The sequence below is a fragment of the Carassius carassius genome, chromosome 8, assembly GCF_963082965.1.
Source record: "Carassius carassius chromosome 8, fCarCar2.1, whole genome shotgun sequence".
NCBI lineage: Eukaryota > Metazoa > Chordata > Actinopteri > Cypriniformes > Cyprinidae > Carassius > Carassius carassius.
In genome coordinates, this window is record NC_081762.1 from 12542217 (window position 1) to 12564311 (window position 22095).

Genomic DNA, 22095 nt, shown 5'->3' on the forward strand with positions numbered 1-22095 from the left:
TGGGAACGGACAGCAACACAGATGCTCTCTAAATCGGCCAGAAATTGCAATCGCCCAGTGAAGGACAGTATTTTTAGGGGACTAAAGAGGAGCTGCTGTGCCTGACAAAGTAAAGCTAGGCTGAATGTTAGCTTTTTTTTAGTTTCTAGGTTTTTTTTGGCAATACAAAGCAAACATGCTTGTCTTCATAGTAAATTAAGCCAAAAAAAAAAAATATAGAATCCTCCTCACGAATGCACCTGGTAACTCATGTCGGACACTTGGATACACACAGTCTGACATTAGCTGCTATCTGAAGTGACTAACAGCTTTTATTGTGCACTGGCAGTCGGGTATCATGCAGACAGACAATAATTAACCTTTAAGGCTCATTGGACCATGCAGAGAAAATAATTAGATTCTGGCTCCCGTGAATGCCAGAGGGATGGCTGGACCACGAAGGCCTTATCAGTTACAGTGAACCGGACAGTAACAGCCAGTGTTTTCTTCTTCACATAACCATCCACCGGGCGGAAATAGCTGATTGGCTTTCATGTCATGCTATTTCATGCTATTGTGAGCAGTGTTTGCTGCAGTTTGTGGATTTTATATTGTCGTTCAATCAATGCAAAGTTTGTGAGTTTTTTAGGCAACATTAATGGTGCGTTCAAGTCATGACGGATAGATAGTATTTATGAGTTGAATGCATATTAACTCTACAACAAACTCATTTTACAAGTGGGAAACTGAATTTTCTTTATGCTCAATTTCTGAGTTGGGGGCGTGTCAGTAAAAAATGTGTGCGATACAGTGGATGTAGCCAAAGACTATAGATACGCAGTGTCTGTTTTGACAGTAAATTTGTTGAAATTAATACAATTATTAACGTCGTCATTTGTCAACTCATACGTACATACGTTTTCAAATATGTGCAAGTAAATGTATTTGGTAGCTTAAACACTATTTATAATGACCGTGTTAGTTGATCTATAATGGGTGATGAGCGCCACCATGTTAGTTCGTGGTAAATCCGAGCTTGTGAGATTTACACGAAAATTCATGTTTTTTTATTAGTATATATATACTGTGTGTATATATATATATATATATATATATATATATATATATATATATATATATATATATTGCAGATGCACTCCCCAACAAAATCTAGAATGATTCTTTCTTTCCAAATATATATATTTTTTTATTTTTCAATATTGTTTAGCCCTAATCAGTAAATTGTTGATTAAATTGGATTAGAACACGTTGCAAGCAGGGCTCAATCTTTGTCGCAGCTCTTCGTGTCAGGAACAGGTACACATGGCTCAGACAAACACAAGCTCTTCCAAATTAATAGATTCAATGCAACCCATATTTCTTTGATTGTAAGCATGAAGTATTTTAGGCATTTCCTTTAGCATTTGGCTGGATGTGTATGATATGGAAAGTATGTATTTTGTTGCTGTGCACCCATTAGGGAACAGAGACCTCATACATGTGGACATAACTAAACATGGTGTAAGTTTTTCTGTCTGAGACATCTACAGTATCTGCTGATGTTGAATGTGTTCTCTTCTCCCCTGAGTGAGATCAGACCTGTTATTTTGCCAACTGTGACAGTACCAGAACCCAATGAAATCATCAATACAAAATTAAACCCACCCATAGATACCAAACAATCACAACAGATGGCTCATAAAGCGGTTGTACAATTGTTTATGGGCCTTGAAGTAATGAGAACTGCTGAGTTCTAATCATTCTGTCATAATTATTTCTCATTAGTGTTTACACATTGCTTTTACATCGGTATCCATGGCTACATCAAATATTAGACTTCAGGGGAGATAAAAACCATCTACACTGTTGTGATAAAAATAGATGTTCTCAATGTTAATGAATCAGGCAGCCCAGAAAACAAAGAGCGACTGAGCCAAGTTTAATGAGTATTATCTATTTTTTCTTTCTTCTAGCCTTTTTGATTCAAGTATCTCAGTGAATTCCCCAAAACATCAGTCTCATTTTAATTCATGAAGAGGTCAGAATCATAGAGGTTATTGCACAGATTATGAATTATTGCATACATGTGTCTTGACAGGGTCAAATCTCAGAGGTTGTTATACAGGTTTTAAATTGGCTGCCATCTAGAAAGTTAGACGGGGAGTTTAATTGCAGTCCAGCAAAGCGCATTTATCAAACCAAAAGAAAAGAGCAAAAGTGATCAGTAACAAAAACGTTCCGTCCTTTCAAAGTGCTTTGTATGTCTTTGGGAGTCTTTGAAGGTTGAGGTAAACATTAATATTTTTTTAATAATAGCAGTTTGATGATAATACACTGTGATGTTTTAATGTTTTTTAAGAAGGAAAAAAAAAACATTTCTAAGTGTGATAGAAGTGTTTTATTGATCATGTGGTGGATAAATTTGTCATGTTATTGTTTGAAAACATTTAGCATGTGCTATTTTAGAGTTAACATTATTCTGCAAGATGAAAGTGTTGTATGTTAATCATTGCAAAAATAAGGAGAAGCATTTTTGTTTATATAATATATGTGTATGTACTGTGTATATTCCAATTGGTTCACTCCGAGCAGAATCAAAATTTTAACGTTTCTGTTCCTGCATTCCTCTCGTTTCTGTTTCTGGTCCTGTTCCTGTCAAAATACAGTTCGTTTCCGTTTTTTGTTTTCGATCGTTGAAACGGTTTAGTGCCCTGTATATAAATATATTTAACACAAAAACATAACATATTTTTCATAAATACATGAATGTGTGTATATATATATATACATATATATAATAAATATACACAGTACACACACATATATTATGTACATAAAAACGTTTAATTTTGGATGCTATTAATTGCGATTAATTATTGCACAGCACACATTTTTAGACATTTAATTTTTGTAATATGTAGTTTAATTTATAAGAAACTAATACTGGACTGGTCAATAACAGTCTTAAAGTGCTGTATTTTATTTATGGAAAAAGTAATGGCTGTTATAAATAATTATAATTATAATAATTTTGCACCACAAAAAAAAAAAAAAAAATCTAGCATGTGTTGTGAGGTAGTCTGTAATGTTTAAATGGAGTATTTTGCAGAGTCTTGGAATGCACATTGTAGCATTTGCACTAGTATATCTAGGAGGCAGAGGTGAGGAGATCTCTATTATTAACATTATTGTGTGTGTGTGTGTGTGAGAGAGAAAGAGAGAAAGAGACAAAGCCAGAGAGAGCACTCTAGGGAGAGAAATGCACTCAGTGGTCCCCTCTCTTGGGGTGTTGGTGGGAAAAGGTGCAGATTGGTATCATTATTTTGCGGCGCTTCAAGGAACCCTTCCTCTTCTCCAGAAGGTCAGATTAATTTCATTTTTTAATTTCCTTCCTAGGCAATCCCAGAAGAGACACTTCCTGAGCCCTGTTTGGGAAGATGTGATTAAGTCTTGCTGAAGAAAATGAGTAAAAGAAATATACTCTCCTATTATTCCTCCATAAGTTCCTGTCATTCAGTCACATGTTGTTTAATAGAGTCCTCAGCTGAGAATCACATTTATTCCAAATCGGAATGTCTTAGATGAGTTTGCACATTAGAAGCTCATTTTGACTTACACGCAAACTGTTTGACATCATTAGAAAATGGAATATGTAAAATTAAATGAGATAAATGCTTTGTTTTGAGTCTTTTGAAGTCTCAGAATAGTAAAGATTTAATAAAATTACTGATTAATCCTTTTAAAGGTAATCATGTTACTGTTCTGATTACTGTATTTCAAAACTTATTAGTTACATTACTAATTGTTACTTTCTTTCTGTGTCCAAGAAATCCTATAAATTTATATGAAATCCCAGCATAAACTTTCTTGATAAATATTTGTTGTTAAAGCATCAACATTCCCAGAACACTGTTATAACACTGAACACTGTTATTTTTAACTAAAGCAAGCATAGGCTGCTGCATACATGGTTTGGCATGGTAGAAAACCAGCAAATAGCGCTCAGTTTATCGCAATCTCAACAAGCTCTGTTATAAGACAATGAATATATGCATAATGAATAATTTATAACGTCTACAATTCATGTGTTATAATTAGAGGATTCTTGAGCACGCAAATTTCAGCACTGCACTCCTGACTGGCCATTGCATTCCAGAAATCAGCATTGCTCAACGCAGCAAACACGTGTTATAGCCTAAATAGGAACTCATGTCATCATTTACTCCATGTCATACTAAATTACTTTCGTACTTCTGTTGAACATAAAAGAAAATATTTTGAATAATGTTTTTACTGTTTTTCCTCATATAATTGAAGTCAGTGTGGTCCAGAAGGACAATGAATGGCACTGACTTTTACTGTATGGATAGAAAAGATCACACAATTTTATAAAATGTATTGTTTTTATGTTCTTCCGAATAAAGAAATGACAGAAGGGTGAGTAAATGATAACAAAACTTTCATTTTTGGGTGCACTGTCCCTTTAAGAGATCTTCTGCCGAGTTAAATTGAATTTGCAGTTCTACAAATTTAAAAGAGATACTATATAACTGAATTGAAATTAAGCATTTCTTTGAAGTACAGTTTTCTTAAAAAATATATATTTTTTTTTTTGGTCCCTCAGGGACAATCAGTTCAAACCAATTCTCAACTATCCATACAAACAAAAGCTTTAACAAAGAAATGCATTTTGAAAAATGTTTATCTATTGATGAGTGAAAGACATCGCACTTCCAAAAGGGTTCTTTTGTTTGTTAAATAGGCATGAAGAGTCACTTAAGGGCGTTATTTGATTCTATAAGCTGCCCTAAAAGACAAGAAGCAGATCTTTTGCTTGGATTTTCATCACTACTATCAATAGAAGTACAGGGCTTAGAAAGTTCAGAGTACTGTTTTTGTTGCTTCGATTGACCATCATTGCTCATTAAAATGTGATTTCCAAACAAAACTGTCTTTATTGAAGCTGAACATCTTTTGATTTTTTTTTCATGATCTCTTTTTTTTTTTTTATGTTTTTCACCAACTTCCACCCACTGCTGACTAAAATACCCTTGACATGAGAAATCGAGAGCTCCCTACTTATATTTCCACTTTAGTTTCATGTTCTGTATCAGAACTACAAGGCTAATCTTAGCTGTGCCATTTTGCTTTGCTCTTCACCGCATCTTGTTGCGTCGCACTTTGTGGGCTGTGAATACCAAGGTCACAGAGATGCCTGTTGCAGCACGATATTCCTCCAAATAAAAGAGAGGAAACTGCAAAGTGTTTGTGTGTGTGTGTGTGTGTGTGTGTATGTGTGTGTGTATATATATATATATATATATATGTATATATGTTTGTGTTTCAAGGACAGAGGAGGAAGAACATGCTATTAATGACACAAAGGCTGAGACTCCTAGATATAGAAAATGTGCACACATGCATATGGATTACAGTATGCAGACAGCTTTGTTCCTGTGCAGTGCTTAATTTTAATTTGTGTGTTTGTGTATATAGCGCATATATATATAGCTTAAGTCAAAAGTTTGCATACATTTTGTTAATTATTTTACCAAAGTAAAAGTGGGTAAACAAAATGCATGTTAATGTTTAATTAGTACTGACCTGAATAAGATATTTCACATAAAAGATGTTTACATGTAGTCCACAAGAGAAAATGATAGTTGAATGTATGCCCCCTTTAAAAGTTTACATACACTTGATTCTTAATACTGTGTTGTCTGAATGATCCACAGTTGAGGTTTTGTTGTTGTTGTTGTTTAGTGATAGTTGTTCACGAGTCCCTTGTTTGTCCTGAATAGTTAAACTGCCTGCTGTTCTTCAGAAAAAAATGTTCAGGTCCCACAAATTCTTTGGTTTTGGCATAAATTATTTTTCTTAATCTAGATTGATCTCACTGTAATCATGGAATTAATCTAGATTAATCTAGATTAAAATGGCTCATTTGAATTCTGCCAAAGGCATTCATAATATGTGTGCTACCCAAATAAAATAATGAGTAAAAGTAAGTCTTTGAGAACGGGTTTCTCCAGCCAGGTGATGCATTAGACCAAGGGCTTATCTCCTGTTTCCAAAATGCATCACAATGTGCTTGAGAAATCTGTAAACTAATTCCACATTGCACAAGGTGCAAACAACCTTACGTCTGTTTCACACATACTCCGTATTTTTTTACGCACCCATGTTAACTGATTCCAGCATTCACGTGGTTGCAGTCCGTCAGTGCGTTCCAGGAGCAGTGCGTCTGCAGCAGTGCAGCGATCGTTCACGTACCGGGTAGCGGACTGCAAATGTGTCCTGTGTGAAAGCACAATGAGTATGAGTCCGTGCTGCTTCAGCACCACATATGTAATGCACACGGACTGCATACGCACTGCAGACGGAATATGTGTGAAACATGCGTACGTCTTGTCAAGGTTTCCATTGGGAAGCTTCTTTAAAAAAAAAAATTCCCTGAAGCAAACCCGGCGGCTTCAGCTGCATCCATGTTAGCACGTCACGTTTGATGTGGTAATTTCACAGTAGGCATACACACAGGTTCGAAGACTCGTTCTCGTCCCCTACAGTGCAATTCGGTTTGGCATGGATCCGCACTAAAATATCAAGGTGAAAGTCGTCATAGCTCGCCTAGTATTGACCCAACTCCCAACCAAACTTTGAGAATAGATTAACGGCGATATTTTTTTATATCGCCCGATAAGAGTCTCCCATTAACGCAGCACGTTAACGCCGATAACGGTCCACCACTAATTTGAACCCTTTCCAACAATGACTGTATGATTTTTAGATCAATCTTTTCACACTTAGGCCAACTGAGGGACTCATATGCAACTATTACCGAAGGTTCAAACACTCACTGATGCTTCAGAAGGGAAAATTATGCATTAAGAGAAGGGGGTGAAAACTTTTGAACAGAATGGAGATGTGTAATTTTTATTTTTATTTTGCCTAAATATCATATATTTCTGTACTGCCCTTCAGAAGCTATAGAAGATAGTTGTTTCCCAGAAGACATTATAAGTAACATTTATCTTGATCTTCAAATTCAAAAAGGTTTCTCAAAATTTCAGGAAAAAAAATACATTGCAAAAACTGATACATGATCCACCGAGCTGTTACAATGGTCTACATCATACAGATAAATCTGAGCAAATGAGATCATTTTCCCTGGAGGTCTGTCAGGTGCAGCCATCCGGTCAATACAGAGGAACAGCGTAGCATTGGCTGGATTAGAAAATCAGAAATGAACTGGCTGGAGGTTTGAGTTTCACAGCGTGGAGCCTCGTACATCAGTTTCCAGAGAGCAGCAGTGCCATTAAAAACGCATCGGCCCGGTTCCACTCTGTCTGCATCCCCCCACCCCCCCATCTGCAGTGCAAAACCACCGAGCTCTCCGGCCGCCCGACGCCAAGATGCTCTCACAGATACACTCACACTTATACATACACATAAACATGCACTGCCTTGTGTATATACACACTGGTAGTTGCCATGAAGTCAGCTTCCCAGCAATAGGCCGTGGACCTCGCCAGCAGGATCAATACTGTGGGCATTAAAGCCAAGGAAGCCAGTCCAAACTCTGCCCTGCTCCACTGAGGGCTGTTAATAAATTTCATTGCTTTTTATCATTCAGGCCAGGTCAGGCTCCTTAATGCTGTGCTTTTCATAGTGCTCTGCTCTGTGTCTGCTCTGCATGAGAAAGATCAGGATTGTTGCACGTCTACAAAACAACCTACTGTACATTCACTCCAAGCACTCATGTGTGAGCAATCTGGTTTTGTCTTGTCATGTCACTTGCAGTGTGGACAGGGTGTAAAACGTATTTAAATCAGATTTCATAGGTAGCAGGCTTAGTAATTCATTAATCATATTTATTTTTTAATTACCATGAAGAAATTTGTGTTCCATCTAGCATCAAAAATTAGCAATAACATTGCTCTAAGTCTGACAGTTAAAATTTTAATATAAAATTGGCAAATTCCTATTACAATCCATACAAATAATATGAGAAGAGCACCGTTCTTGACTTTTGTAGATGAGTTATAGTTGAATTGGTATTCTTGAATGTCAACTTGAAAGTTGACACACTGGAAGCATGTAATAATTTTATGAAGGCAGGTTTACATGTTTAAATTGTCTTTGTTGTGGGAAATGAAAAGGGTCTTTTAAAAGCGGGTTTTATTAATGAGCTAGTAAGAGTGTGAGGCTGGTTTATCACATGGCTGGGATTGCAGGTTACTTCACTTAAGGTTACTTAACTGTCCATTTTATTCTCTTGCTCCAGCCCCAGCTATTTCTAACAGTGGCCCTTGAGCTCTGTAATTTGAGACTTCCTGAAGTCGAATATTATACCCTATGAAGATACTGTATAGTGATGAAACTATGGTACAGTGATAACATCAGATACTAATACTATGGTATTTAGGTACTTCATGATTACCGTATTTATTTTACCATTGTAGTTTGTATTTACATACTCAAGGTACTTTAAATAATACTGTGAAACATGCCCAAAACTATGGTAGAATCATTGTATATTTTTTATTAGTGCAGGCATTTGAAAAGTTTTATTCTAAAGAATAGAATGAAGGAATGGTTAGGAGAGGGTGGCTTGGTGTCCTAGATTATATTGTGGGGTGAGAAGGAAAGTGGGTTTAACTGACTGTCACCATACAATGACTCCATTTACCCCTAAAAAAAATCAAACTTTGATTTTACTTGAGGTCAAATTTTAAAGTGACGAAATATATATATATATATATATATATATATATATATATATATATATATATATATATATATATATATATAAAATATTTTATTATATTAGTCTTTTCCTTTTCCCAGGATCTTTTAGTGATTGTTTATAACTCTGTAGTGCAGTTATTTTTATTACAATATTGTTAGACAGTGATTTTTAAAATTAGAAACAATATGTATAAATTATGAATTAAATAATTATTTTACACATAATGCAAATAAGAGAATGATTTTATAATAATAAATGTGCATGATTGACATATTTGTAATCATCCTTAAAGTAGACTTAATTCTGTTTATTCAGTATTTATTTTGCAGCCATTTAGCGTTGTTAGATCACTCAAAACAGATGTTTATAACAGGGCAGACACCATCCTTTCTGGAGATAAGATGCATAAAATGTGGTTTTCCTGTGCTTGTCTGAGGTTTGTTCAGAAGGTCTGAAATATGAAGGTTTTCAGAGGCAGGTGTTCAGGTTTACTTTCTTGAGTTGGCAGACTCAGCATTGCTTTCCCCCTCGTCTTATTCAGATTCTCATCTGAAGTGGACTTGTGAGTTCATGTGAAAGAAAATCGCTCAATATACCAGAGGAACTGTTCTGTACATGTTATGTCCATGAAACGGTGACCTCTCAAAATGATATAAACATCTGTTTGAGTTCACTGGATAAATGGCCTTAATTATGCTATATTTTCCCCTCCATATTCTACAGAGGCTTTTGGACAAATAAAGCTAATTTTCCCCTCTCAGTCAACCCAGGGGCTCCACCTCTTGTTTTTCAATGAGTCTGATTGTAGCCTTTCACTGGACTATTGAACCTGCTCTCCCTGCTGTGCCGTCGCGCACACATCCTCTCTCATTTCTAGCCTCATCCATTCCTTCTCTAAAGAATTGCTGTTACATTCTCCAGCACTGATCAACAATCCATCATTAGCTATAATTGCTGCCATTACACATTTAATTGCCTGCCAAAATGTCCCTTTCCTCCCTCTCTGGGTGAGCATGATGAGAAGTGAATATCGTCTACAGTCTTCTGCTCAGGAAAAGTTTGCACTTTTCTTCCTTTAATTAAAAGTGTTAATTTGTTATAAGAAACAAGGCGTGACTGTAGGCACAGCTGGGTAAATTACTTACTAATTGTAGTCTGTTACTGATTACAGATTACATTATGAAAACTGTAGTCACTTGTATTTAAGTAATCTAGGTTACTAATTTTAAGGTAATGTATTTTGACTACTTTTTAGATTGCTTTTATATTACTTTTTTCAAACTTGTTTTGCCATTAAACTTGCCATATTGATGTAAAAAAAAAAAAGAAAAAGCAAAGAGCAAAATAATATATTATTTGAAATATTTTTTGTCTGTCTTTGTGAATATAATCAAAACTGAATTGTATGACACACAGTAGCATTTTTTGAAAGGAAAATTTAAACGAGGAAAAAAGAGGAGTGCCATTGTCTGAATATGTAATTATGTAATCCTTAAAAAAACTGTAATCATATTATGAGCTTTTTAAAATGCATTATACGCTAATTACAAGTACTTAATTTTTGGAATCTTTCTGCTGTGAAAAACAGGAGAAATTTTGAAGATTTTTGTTACCTTTTTGAAGAATCGTTCCATGCTTCTTTTTTTTGCGATGAGCACAGATTGTTATGGTTTATATGACTTAGATGCTTTATTCCAAGTACTCTGAAGCCATATAATAGTTTTTTTGTGAGAAACGGATCAAAGTTCATGTGAAACTTGCACATCCATGATAAGCGTAACAATCAGCTTCATGAATCAATCATTATCTTGAGTTGGACCTTTTCAGTGAATTGTTTGATCAGGTTTGTTAAACTTGTTTGAATGATTTGTTCATAAATAAGACTGAATTGGTTCTTGAGTGAGGGATAAATAACCCAAAATTAAAATTCGGTTATCATTTACTCACCTGCGATCTGTTACAAACCTGTATGACGACTTCTGCTGAACATGGCATACATATGTATAGGCTAATCCTATTTATTTATTTGTGATGCGATCTAGGGAAACCCAACACATGGTGAAATTTTACCTTTTTTAGGTTAGGATACCATATGAAAGCTGACTAACAGACTAACTTTAGCCTGAAGAGGACTGTTTTCTGTTATTTATCATGATAGGCATAATCTCTGAACTTTTGATCACCCCTTGTATGTTTGGATAGTACGAATAATGTACCTTGTAGTTAGAAAAGCGAGCGCAGCACACCTGTACATATAACAGACTCCTCCTCTTTAGTAACATCATCGAATCCTTCATCTCTGAATGTGAAATAGTCCATTATAACATCTTTTAGGGCACTGACATCACCACGACTGAGTAGACAGAGATGAGCAAGATCGTCTAAAAAGTGAGCAGCCTCAGACTACATTGTTTTCTTGCACTCCACCATCTCACCATATTAAAAAATTAATAAATGAATATTGAAAATTGAATTTTGCCAAGATATTTTTAGAGGTGATAGACATGATGTTATAGAATAATAATTGAATGAAACCCTAATTTTGACAAAAAAAATTACATACAACCTATTTTTCGAATTTCCTGAAAACGTCCCAGCACGACATCCAGTGGGTTTTCCCAGATCGCATCACATTTATATATGTATGTATTGTATGTATTCAAGATTCTTTGTCACTATACAAGTATAGTGAAATTTGAGCATTCCTAACAGTGCAGTCACATGTAAGTTAAAGTGCCCCTATCATGCCATTTTTAAGGTTGCTAATATTGTTTTATGAGTATCATAAAACAGGTTTACATGCATGCAAGGTCAAAAAATTTATTTAATTATACATAATTTCTAAATTATTTGTAAACGACTCGTGCGATGCAGTTCAAAGAATCAGTCTCTCTTAAGTAGTGTTGGGAATCGTTAAATATTTTCCGGTTCCAGTTCCACCTAAAGGTTCTGGTTCTGATTCCGGTTCCATTAAAAAAATAGTGGTAAGGAACAATGCACAGTTTGTCTTCCACAGAAAAGGCAAGTCTTATGGGTTTGCAAATGAGAATAAATAATGACAGAAATATTACATTTCATGGCCCGACTTCCTAGAAACCATATAGCAACAACTTAAAACATTCTAGAATTGTGGCTGGGATTTTTATTTCATTCATTCAGTCCCTGTTTCCTGTTCTCTACTACCACTCTATGAATAATGTCGCAGCTGTGATCTAATTGTTGTGAGTTTGCTCTTGCATCAGCTCACAATATATCAGAATCTCACTGACTCATGGAGAGCAAATTGGCTTAAATCAGTTTGAGCCTTGATAAAAATCGGTTTATAAATATTTACAGACAACGACTGCCTAAAGGGTGGGTACCAATGAGACTTATTTGTAAGCAGCAGATACACTGTACTATAGTTCCTTGTGTGAGAATGTCAAGCTGTTTGTGCCCCGTCTATATATTTGTGAGCAAGTATGTGTGCGTGTAAGTTTCAGAGTAGCTGCAGGCTTAGTTTTGCCCCCTATAAAAGATTTACACTCTTCACAGGGGTAGTTATTAAGCCCCTGGGCCCCTTTATGACACTTACTTTTAGTTTGATGGAAACATTGTGAGGAGATTAAAGCCACTTTATTGAAAGGGCTTTTTGCTATTCTGCTTGATTGATCTTCAGCAGGCCTTTGATACACAGAGTTAAATGTGTCTCTCTGTCTCCTTGTCATCTTTAAGGAATAGCCCAGAAAAAAAAAATCTACAAAAAAGAAGATTCTATCATCATTTACTCCTTTTGAGTTGGATATTTCCATTAAATAAAAAACCCAATACATCTCTCATCTTAGTTTCAATCTATATTTCATCCTATGTGTTGATCTATCTGTCTGTCTGTCGGTCTGTCGAGCTATTGATCTGTCTACGTATTGTTCTAGAATTTTATTGTTCAATAGCATTCTACCTGTCGTTCTATCATTTTGTCTATTTTTCTATAAATTCTATCCATCATTCTATCATTCTGTCACTCTGTGCCGTTCTGTCAATCTAACTTTCATTCTATCTGTATATATCTTTAGTTCTGTCTTTCATTTGGTCAAATTTTTATTCTATTTGTTACATTATGCAATTATTTTTAGTTCTAAAGATCTATGTATAAGCACTCAAAACTATCCAAACATGCTTACAACAAGAACAATTCGCTTAAGTTGTAAAATTATGTAATCTTGTTTTGCGAGATCATATCTTGCAGTATGTTTTTGTCCTTACTCGTTTTTAACTAAAGAAAATACAACAACGTACTAAAATATTTAAGACATTTTTATGCAGTGCACACTCCCTACATTCTTCCTCTCACTCCATCTTGTTGTCATCCCCTTATGTAATTACCCGTCTTAATTGCTCACCTCCCTCTCATCCTGATAGCTTTCCTGATAACAAAAAACCAGTCATAACCGGCCGGGTGCGTGCAGGCACAGAAGAAACAAGTGCTGTGCATCCTCTTTCCACCTCAGATGTTTCCACGTTGAGTGATCTGTCCAAAACATGCGTGGGCTCACCATGGCAAGAGATGCTCATATTTTATGGGCCCTGTTAGCGTTGAGATGTTACATTTTGGCTGAGAGCGAGATTATGAGAACCAGAAGGAGCGATGCTGCCGTCACCTGTTCTGACAGAGGCCAGACGGAGGAACACAGATGGTGCCTCGTTTTAGCCAATGGTGTTCCAATAAACCCATGATGGATGGACCATTATCCCACCCCCGGTTGCGGGCAATATATTACCCCAGTTGTTTTGACTGTTTCTCAGTATAAACACGTGTTTTGATTGTGAATGTTTGATATGTGATGTAATTTGTTGTAGTATTTAGAGCAGTTTTTTATGTTGGTGGTTACTTTAGCTATATTCAAACAACTTAATGCAAGGCTGGCAGTCCTGTTAAGCACCCTACATACATAATAGTGAATGAAAACTTCAAAAGTCATAAAAAAAAAAGATGCCAATCCACTCCAGTCTGCAATTATATGTACATAACAGATTATAAATTATACCTAATAAATATGTTTGAAAGTCCCAAATACTGAGTGAATATAATCTTAGTTAATCTAAGCTTTTAAATAGTTGTGTTCCTGAAAACCTACATTGAAGTTCGTCTAGAGAACACAGTGTACAGCTGCCCCCAGATCTGTTGCTGTGAAATCGAACACAGTAAGAAGGTTATCTCAAATTTACTGCTTAATATATTGCAGACGGCAGGGTATCTAGCAGTGCCTGGCAGAAAAATATTGTATTGTTTAAAAAAAAACTTAGCTTAGGTGCTGGTCATAACATAAGTAATGGTGTGTTATTTAAGGTTTGGTGTTAGGCTTATTTGATGCATATAAACAACCTCTGTGCTCAAGAGTCTTCATTTAATATTCTCTGTTTGCACATTGCGTGCCGCACAAAGATTTGGACGTCTTTACGATTTATGTCTCTGGCTGTCTCTGTTAAAACTTCCTCTGTGCATGCTGAGTGTACATTTATGCTTATTTCAATGGCGTGCACCTGCGTTATGCAAACTAATCCTGGAAGGAGGTTGTGGAAACACTGGAACGCCTCATCGGAAGTGCATTTATTAGGATTTGGATCAATTAAGGTTATGTTTTATGCCTAGACTAGTCTGGTTCTAATTTAAAACCATCAAATTGCATTTCCAAAGTCTCTCCAAGTGCCAAATCCCTACTTCTGGTGCTTCTGGCAGCTCGCAGGAGACATAAATGTTCATCATCTCTTTGATTTTACAAAATCTACCTTATTATAATATCTGATAGCATGCTCACCCGTGACACGTTTGTTATTAGCCCAATTTTACGCTTAATTATGGCCGCCAGCGGTAGTCAGTGTTTTTTTTTTTCTTTATTTAATGATGTGGTCTGGACAGGTGGCAACGATGGTATTTGCATGCGGTGAGGGAGTCAGCCCTCCAACCCCGCACGCTGCCGGTTTTTAATTAAGCCATGTGATTAAGGCGAGCCACGCCAAGCATTTCAGCACCACGACAAATCAAATCAAACCACCTCCGTCGTGCCTAGCTGCCCTATCCATTTCTCCTCAGTACAGGTCAGAGATGTATCCTCTGGCCATTAGGAACAAAGCAGATCTAGCAAATCAATTACATAGAGCAGCGATAAAAGCCCAGTCTGTTTTATTTACACCCTTCGTTCACATAATTACATACTGTGCGTGAATGCCGGGCGAGCTTGTGTGTGTGTGTCACACACTTCAATTTGGAGTGTTCCTCACTTTCTGGTTTATTGTGATAGTCCCTTTTATAGTAATTTGTCACACTCAGGGCAGCGATTCATAACAAAGCTGTCTGGTTATAAAGCAAATGCATAATACGTCCTCCCTTCTTTTGAGACTGCAGGCTTCTGAGATGTTAATGCTGCAGCTTCGGGCCTATTCAACCAAACACTGGCTTTCCATTACACTATAAAACACACCTCAAATTTGTGTCAGGAATTTTTAAGCTGCCATGAATATTAATAACAGCAGGGATAAGCAGTTGCATTTTATCTTTACCTTGCCTGAAAATGAAGATAAAAATGCATTATAATATATATGCATCCCTGCTTAGTGTGTTATCTCATCCTATTAAAGTTTGTTAACACTGGGGTAAAAATACACAATTCTTCAGCCAAGGTTCACTGATCGGTGCAGGCTATGTTTGTAGTTTCTAGCTCCGCACAAAGAGTCACATCACAGGTCTGATCCTAAACAACTCACTGCCTTCACCCTTTTCTTTTTTCCTTTCCTTCCTCTTTTTATCTTTTTCTTCTCACTGTCTTTCTCTCCCCATCTTCCACACTGCCCCCTCTCTCCTCTGAAGTGATAAGTGTTCTCTAACATGAGTGTTGCTCTCATCAGCTCATGATCTCTGATAAGATCCCTGCTGCCGACACTGTAATATTATTCTCATTCTCTCTCTGTCACTTTTCATTCTTCCTCTGTTCATTTCTGAGTTTCTGTCTGCACCTAATGCTGCATTGTGAGTGTACTGCAAATATATGAAAGGCTTATAAAAAAAGTATTCTATCCTCATATATACACTAAATGTGGAGCTCATTGGCCGCATGAAAATGGCACATTGAAAACTCCATCAAAATTAAAATTAAAATAAAATGTTTGCAGCCTTGGTGCTGCCACCATTGACAATGCTCTGTACATCCCCAGTATCCTATGTGTTTGTTAATTAGATATTTTGGGTAATTTGATTATGCTCTAAGCCACCAGTGGGAGTGTAGTACATTCAATGCTGTTAACACATTTTACCATGAAATCACTATGAAAGAGTCCACAGATTCCTGGACCTGCTTATTGCACTCACTTATTCAAAAAAGGGTACAAGATCTGGCCAGCTTTTAAACAATGAACATGTAGATGTTTCATTTATTTTTTTTGGTAACACTTTAGTATAGGGACCAATTCTCACTATTAACTAGTTGCTTATTAGCATGCCTATAATTAATATATTGGCTGTTATTCAGTACATAAAGCACATATTCTGCAAGACCATATTCTGCATCGATAATCCTACCCCATACCTACTTTAACAGTAACAACTACCTTTCTAATTAGTAATAAGCAGCGCATTTTAGTTTATTGAGGCAAAAGTCATAGCCAATGTTTTGTTAATATCAAGAAGTCGACCTTAAAATAAAGTGTGACCGTTTATTTTTTTCCACTACTATTCCAACGTTTTGGATCACTCATTTTTGGCATGCATTAAATGCTCAAAAGAGACCATAGAGACTTTTACATTGTTACAAAAATGTATTTCTCAATCTCTTATTTCCCATTGTACAAATACATATAGTCAAACCAAAAATTATTCAGGCACCAGATATAATTTTTGCATTTTTTTACTAATGGGTGCAGGAGTCTATAGTTCATTTATGTAAGTGAGGATAGCAAAATAAAGTAAACTGTGACATACCCAAAAATTCTTCATACACTGGACTACCAGTAAAATTTATAAAAAATGTGGGACCAAAAATTATTCAGACACTTGCTTAAACGTTTTTTTTTTTTAATTGCTAATGCATACTTTTTACACCAGACTGAACAAAATTAAGCATTGAATGCTAATTGCTTGACCTAAATTGGTATTATCTAATTGTGTACTTAAATATTTCATCTAACAGCTATTCAACCTAATTCATTACATACCTTTCTATCAAAGTTATCTGACATTATCAAGATGAATTTATTCTGACACAGTTTAACTCTTGTCTCTTGAGTTCTTGTCATATTTTATTACCATTTTCTAAACCATAGCGAATAAACTGTGATAATGTGAGAAATGCTGAAGGTGTCTGAATAAGTTTTGGTTTGATTTGTATATACTGTTTCAACGGCAACAACATAAACAAACGTTACTGCGCATGTACGCTTTTGTGGCCCTAACTTAACTTCCGGTAGACTTCCAAATAGAATCAATAACAACAGCCAAGCCCCTCTAGAGTTATTCTAGATCTAGATTTTTTTTTAATAACAAACAAAATATGATTGCTGCGTAAATCAGGTGGACTTAATGAAAATGCAAATTAATTATTTCTGAGCAGGAGATGGATAAAGGCGAGAAATAGAGGTTTCCCCAGTAACAGCTGGAAAGCAGAGCTAGGCTCACAAACGCTGCTTTATCAGGCATATAACATGCAAGTCTTCCTTCAGAAATAGTGATATAAAAACACCCGTGCCTCATTTTGATATTTTAACATATAAATGTAAGGAATTATTATTATTAAACGTGCAGTGCGTAACGTTACTCATGTTTATTCAACGAAGCCTTTTTGAAAATCGATCAGTTTTAAAATCGTGGCGAGTCTCCAAAAATAAACAAATGTATGGGAAACACATCCCACAGCACAACCACCTGAGCCCAACTTCATTCTACTCATCACCTTAACTTTAACTGCGTTTGTAGAAGGACCACAGCCAGACTGATATACACAACACTGACCGGAAGTTAACTTAGGGCCAGGCGCGTGCGCCCGTTGAAACAGTCTATATCCCGTTCTACCTAATTTTTGTATTATATCATGAACATGCACTTGCACTGGAGTTGAGATTGAGACTCCCTCAGAAGTATTTGAAGCCAATCATTGTCCTGATAAGCACCTTTCACACTGTGAAAATACACGGGTAATGTGTCCTGGCAATTGTTCCCGGTTCGCTAGATTTTTCCCCTTTCACACTGCCAGTGATTACCCGGACTATGTGCGTGCGTTCACACACAACCCGTAAAGCTCCCGTAAAGACGTGTGACATCAGGATGTTACGTGTAATGTACAAGTCGAAAATGCTAGGCGCGTTAACTTTCATTTAACCCTTTGACGCGTACGATCACACCGGTGTCATCAGTCTTGGCTGGTCCCTGAAGCGTACGATCACATCGGTGTGATTAGAACTTTCAGTGCGTCACATCATCAACTGCTGAATTTAAATCTGCTTTCGCACTTTGCCTGGCGCAGAGCCAGATCGGACGCGCTGAGCGCTTGTCATTTTATCACACATATTCAGTATTTTCAACCATTTAATGCTTATTTAAAGTTTCAGACATTTAAATACACATGAGTACTGGCAAAAACATACATTTACAGTTTGTAAAATATACACTGATGTCTGTGGAAATGGCAATAATGATCCTTACAAATATAAGGGAAACAGGTCAATTTAGCTCAAAGGGAATCATTTAAGATTTTAAAGGGAATTTGAACAGAATCACTTTTTTACGGCTGATCACTGAGACGCCCTGCGATTCACTGAACGAGCCTTTTAACATAAAATCTGCGTTGGATATTAATATCCAAACTATAGTGAAAACACTATTAATTAGCACAGTAACAAGATCAGCAGTTTAAGACATTAACTTGTAAGCACAAAACACAAGATACTTCTCTTTTCAATATGAATAAGGCTTTATTAGATAAATCTAACACATATAAACTAATCTAACACATAAGCACACGCACTCACACAGTCATACAAGTTGCAGGAAGATAGAACGTTAGGAAAGAATGAGTTTTAAGAGAATGAAAATGTGGAATCCCAACTATACAGCAATATGTGAAATTGCATAGACATGAACAGCCATCAATCACTTAATTAACCCTCGCATTGAATTCCTCAATGAGGTTAAAATTATATTGGATACACCAGTACAAATGTCTGGAGAAGTTACTTGCCACTCCTGTGTAAAGGTGTTCCCTTTGTTGATCAATTAAAAGGGGGTTTCCCGATGATGCTGATTGGATGGAAGTTCAGTAGTCACTGAAGTGACGTCTTGGGAAGCCCATGGATGGGCGTTGTCTGAAGACGCGGAGTTGTGTGGGCTGTTTGAAGTTGAACGGGAACTCGAGGTCAGACTCGGAGACACGGCGTTACAAAACTTAACTCAGAACACGAAACTCTCAAACGGAAAAGAAGTAAAGTTTGACGAGACTAGGTAGTTTCTCTTCTCATCGTGGCTAAGTAGCAGCAGAGCTGCAGGCCGAAGCAGGCTGAAACCGTGCACAAAGAAAGCTAAAAGTGATAACTAAAAGCATGGCTAGTAGCAAAGCTAAAAGCAAACTAAAAGCAGGCATGACTAATAGCAGAAGCAAAGCTTGGACATGATTCCTATAACAAGATATGATATGATACATTTGACAAACATACTAAACATGGATATGAATCCTTAAGCTATCCAATAGTTATTAAAAGACATACACAATAAGTGATTATAAACATGATAGTCAAATGTGTGAGTTACATATAAATTAATATGGAGTTAAGCGATGGACTGATATTCATTTATAAGTCATTTTGAGTTCATTTTGGTCCATTTATATCTAGAAAAGACAGTTTCTGTGCCATTCTCTGACATGAAGATTTCTGTGGAGACCAGAAGTTAAAAGGGCGCCCCCCCCCCCCCCCCCTTTTAGGAATTTCAGTCTGGTTCTGCTAGGTGGGGGAAGTCAATCCAAGGATCTTGTGTATTACTCTCATGGGTTTACATGTGATGTCCGGCATTGCATCTCAATTACTTGCCCCAAATTTGACAATCTCTTCTCCGAATTGAAAGACCTGCCGTTCTTTGTCTTCATCTCCTGCAATGTTGGTTAGCCCCTTGTGTTGTCAGTTTTCTAGCAGCGGGAGATTTGAGAGCACTCCTATATAACGCCTTCATTGAGCTTGAGTGGGACGGATGGGGCTGTGGGAACCAATCCAAACCACCTAGTGAGGTTTAGTGTTGTGTGTCCAGCCATGCTGTTTTCTCTCTTCTCTCAGCATTTGCGGACCTTTTGGAAGAGCGTCTATCTCGGAGAAGCACTCTTACTCTCTTAACTGCTTTCTCGCCTTACCAGATTTGAGTGTTGACTTTATTCCAGCACTTTCTAAACCCTTCCCCCTCACATATTCTGCTGAACTCTTTCCCTTTTAATCCTGTTGCCTAAAATGGGCTTGTGTTTAATGGCGTACTCTCCTCCAGAGTTCTTGTTGAAAAGAGTTAATGGAGAGCATGGCTCTTTTAACTGGAGAAGAAGGGAGGAAGAAAGGAAAAAAGGAGGGAGAAAGGAAGAGAGGCAAGGAGAACAGGAAAAAAAGAGGGAACGAGAGATAAAGGATTAAGGTAGTTACAATACAGCCACTCCACTCAGAGCAAGATTATCCTGCCTGCTGCAAATCAGGCACACAACACTCACGTCTTATCTGTGAACACTGTTGTTCTAGAAATTAGAATTCAGTTTCAAATATGGAAATGTGTGGATTTGCAGCTGTGGGAAAAATGTGACATAACGAGGCTCGCAAATCTTTGAAAATATTGTTTTGTGTGCGTTATGTGCACATACAGTTAGGTCCATATATATTTGCCTGACACAGGCACAATTTTTATTATTTTAGCTGCTGACCAAAACATTTAAAGTCATAGTTACAGTTATATAATGAATCTGGGCTTAAAGTACACACTCTGATCTTTAATTTCTCATCAATATTGGAGGAAAAGTTAAAGGAATTACAGCTCTTTAATATATGCCTCCCCCCTTTTTCAAGGGATCATAAGTAATTGGACAATTGTCTCAAAAGCTTTTCATGGACAGGCATGGGCTTTTCCTTCATTATTTCTGCATCAATTAAGCAGGTAAAAGTTCTGGAGTTGATTCTAAGTGTGCCATTTTAATTTGGAAGCTGTTGCTCTGAACCCACATCTCGTGGTCAAGGGAGCTCATGCTAGTGAATGTCTTCAAAGTCAAAACAAATCCATCAGAGAGCTAACAGGAACATTGGGAGTGGCCAAATCTACAGTTTGGTACATTCTGAGAAAAAAAAACACACTAGTGAGCTCAGCAACATAAAAATGCCTGGACATCCACAGAGGACAACAGCGGTAGATGATCTGACAATCCTTTGCATGGTAGAGAAAACCCATTTCACAACATCCAGCCAAGTGAAGAACACTCTCCATGAGGAAGTTGTGTCACTGTCAAAGTCTACAATCATGAGAAGACTTCACAAGAGCAAATACGGAGGTGCAAGGTGCAAACAAGGCCAGATCGATTTTGGCAACAAAAAAACAACATCTAAAATAGCCAGACCACTTCTGTAAAAGCATTCTTTTGACGGCTGAAATTAAGATCTATCTGTACCAGAATGACGGCAAGAAAAAAGCACAGAGAAAGCTTGGAACAGCTCATGATCCAAAGCATACAACATCATCTGTGAAACACGGTGGAGCAGTGTGATGGCAAGAGTAAGCATGGCTTCCAGTGGCACTGGATTACTGGTGTTTAGTGATAATGTGACGAAGGACAGAAGCAGCCAGAAGAAGAATTCTGAAGTGTATAGGGAAATACTCTCTGCCAGATTTGGACAAATGCAGTAAAGTTGATTGGCCGGTGCTTCAAAGAAGAAGTGGACAATGACCCAAAACACACTGCAAAAACAACCCAGGAGTTTTTGAAGGTAAAAAAAAGGGTGGAATATTATGCAACTGCCATGTCAGTCTCCTGATTTCAGCCCAATTGAGGATGCATTCCACTTGTTAAAGACAAAACTAAAGACAGAAAGACCCACAAACAAACAACAACAGCTGCAGTGAAGTCCTGGCAAAGCATCACAAAGGAGAGTATTTGAAGTCATTACCTGCAAAAGATTCTAAGCAAAATATCTAAAATGAACATTTTATTTATGGTTATATTTATTTGTCCAATTAAATTTGAGCCCCTGAAAAGGGGGGGGTGGGACTCTGTATAAAAATGGTTGTAATTTCTAAGCATTTTATGTTATTTCTGATCAACCCCTTAAATTAATTGGTTAGTTCACCCAAAAGTGAAAATTAGCCTTCAATTGTCCATGCTATTCCAAGCATT

General features: G+C 36.8%; 1 protein-coding gene across 5 annotated transcripts in view; it reads left to right on the forward strand.

Annotated features, from left to right (window-relative positions):
* Positions 1-22095, forward strand: part of samd12 (sterile alpha motif domain containing 12) — an 89158-nt gene that overhangs the window by 38170 nt on the left and 28893 nt on the right. The window contains exon 5 of one of the 5 annotated variants that reach the window (XM_059556211.1): positions 13127-13256. The exons of the other annotated variants lie outside the window; for them this stretch is intronic. Within the exon in view, the coding sequence (XP_059412194.1) occupies positions 13127-13155 (29 nt within the window). The 3' untranslated portion in view covers positions 13156-13256. Of the gene's footprint in view, positions 1-13126; positions 13257-22095 lie in introns of those variants that run through there. 5 annotated transcript variants of the gene reach the window in all.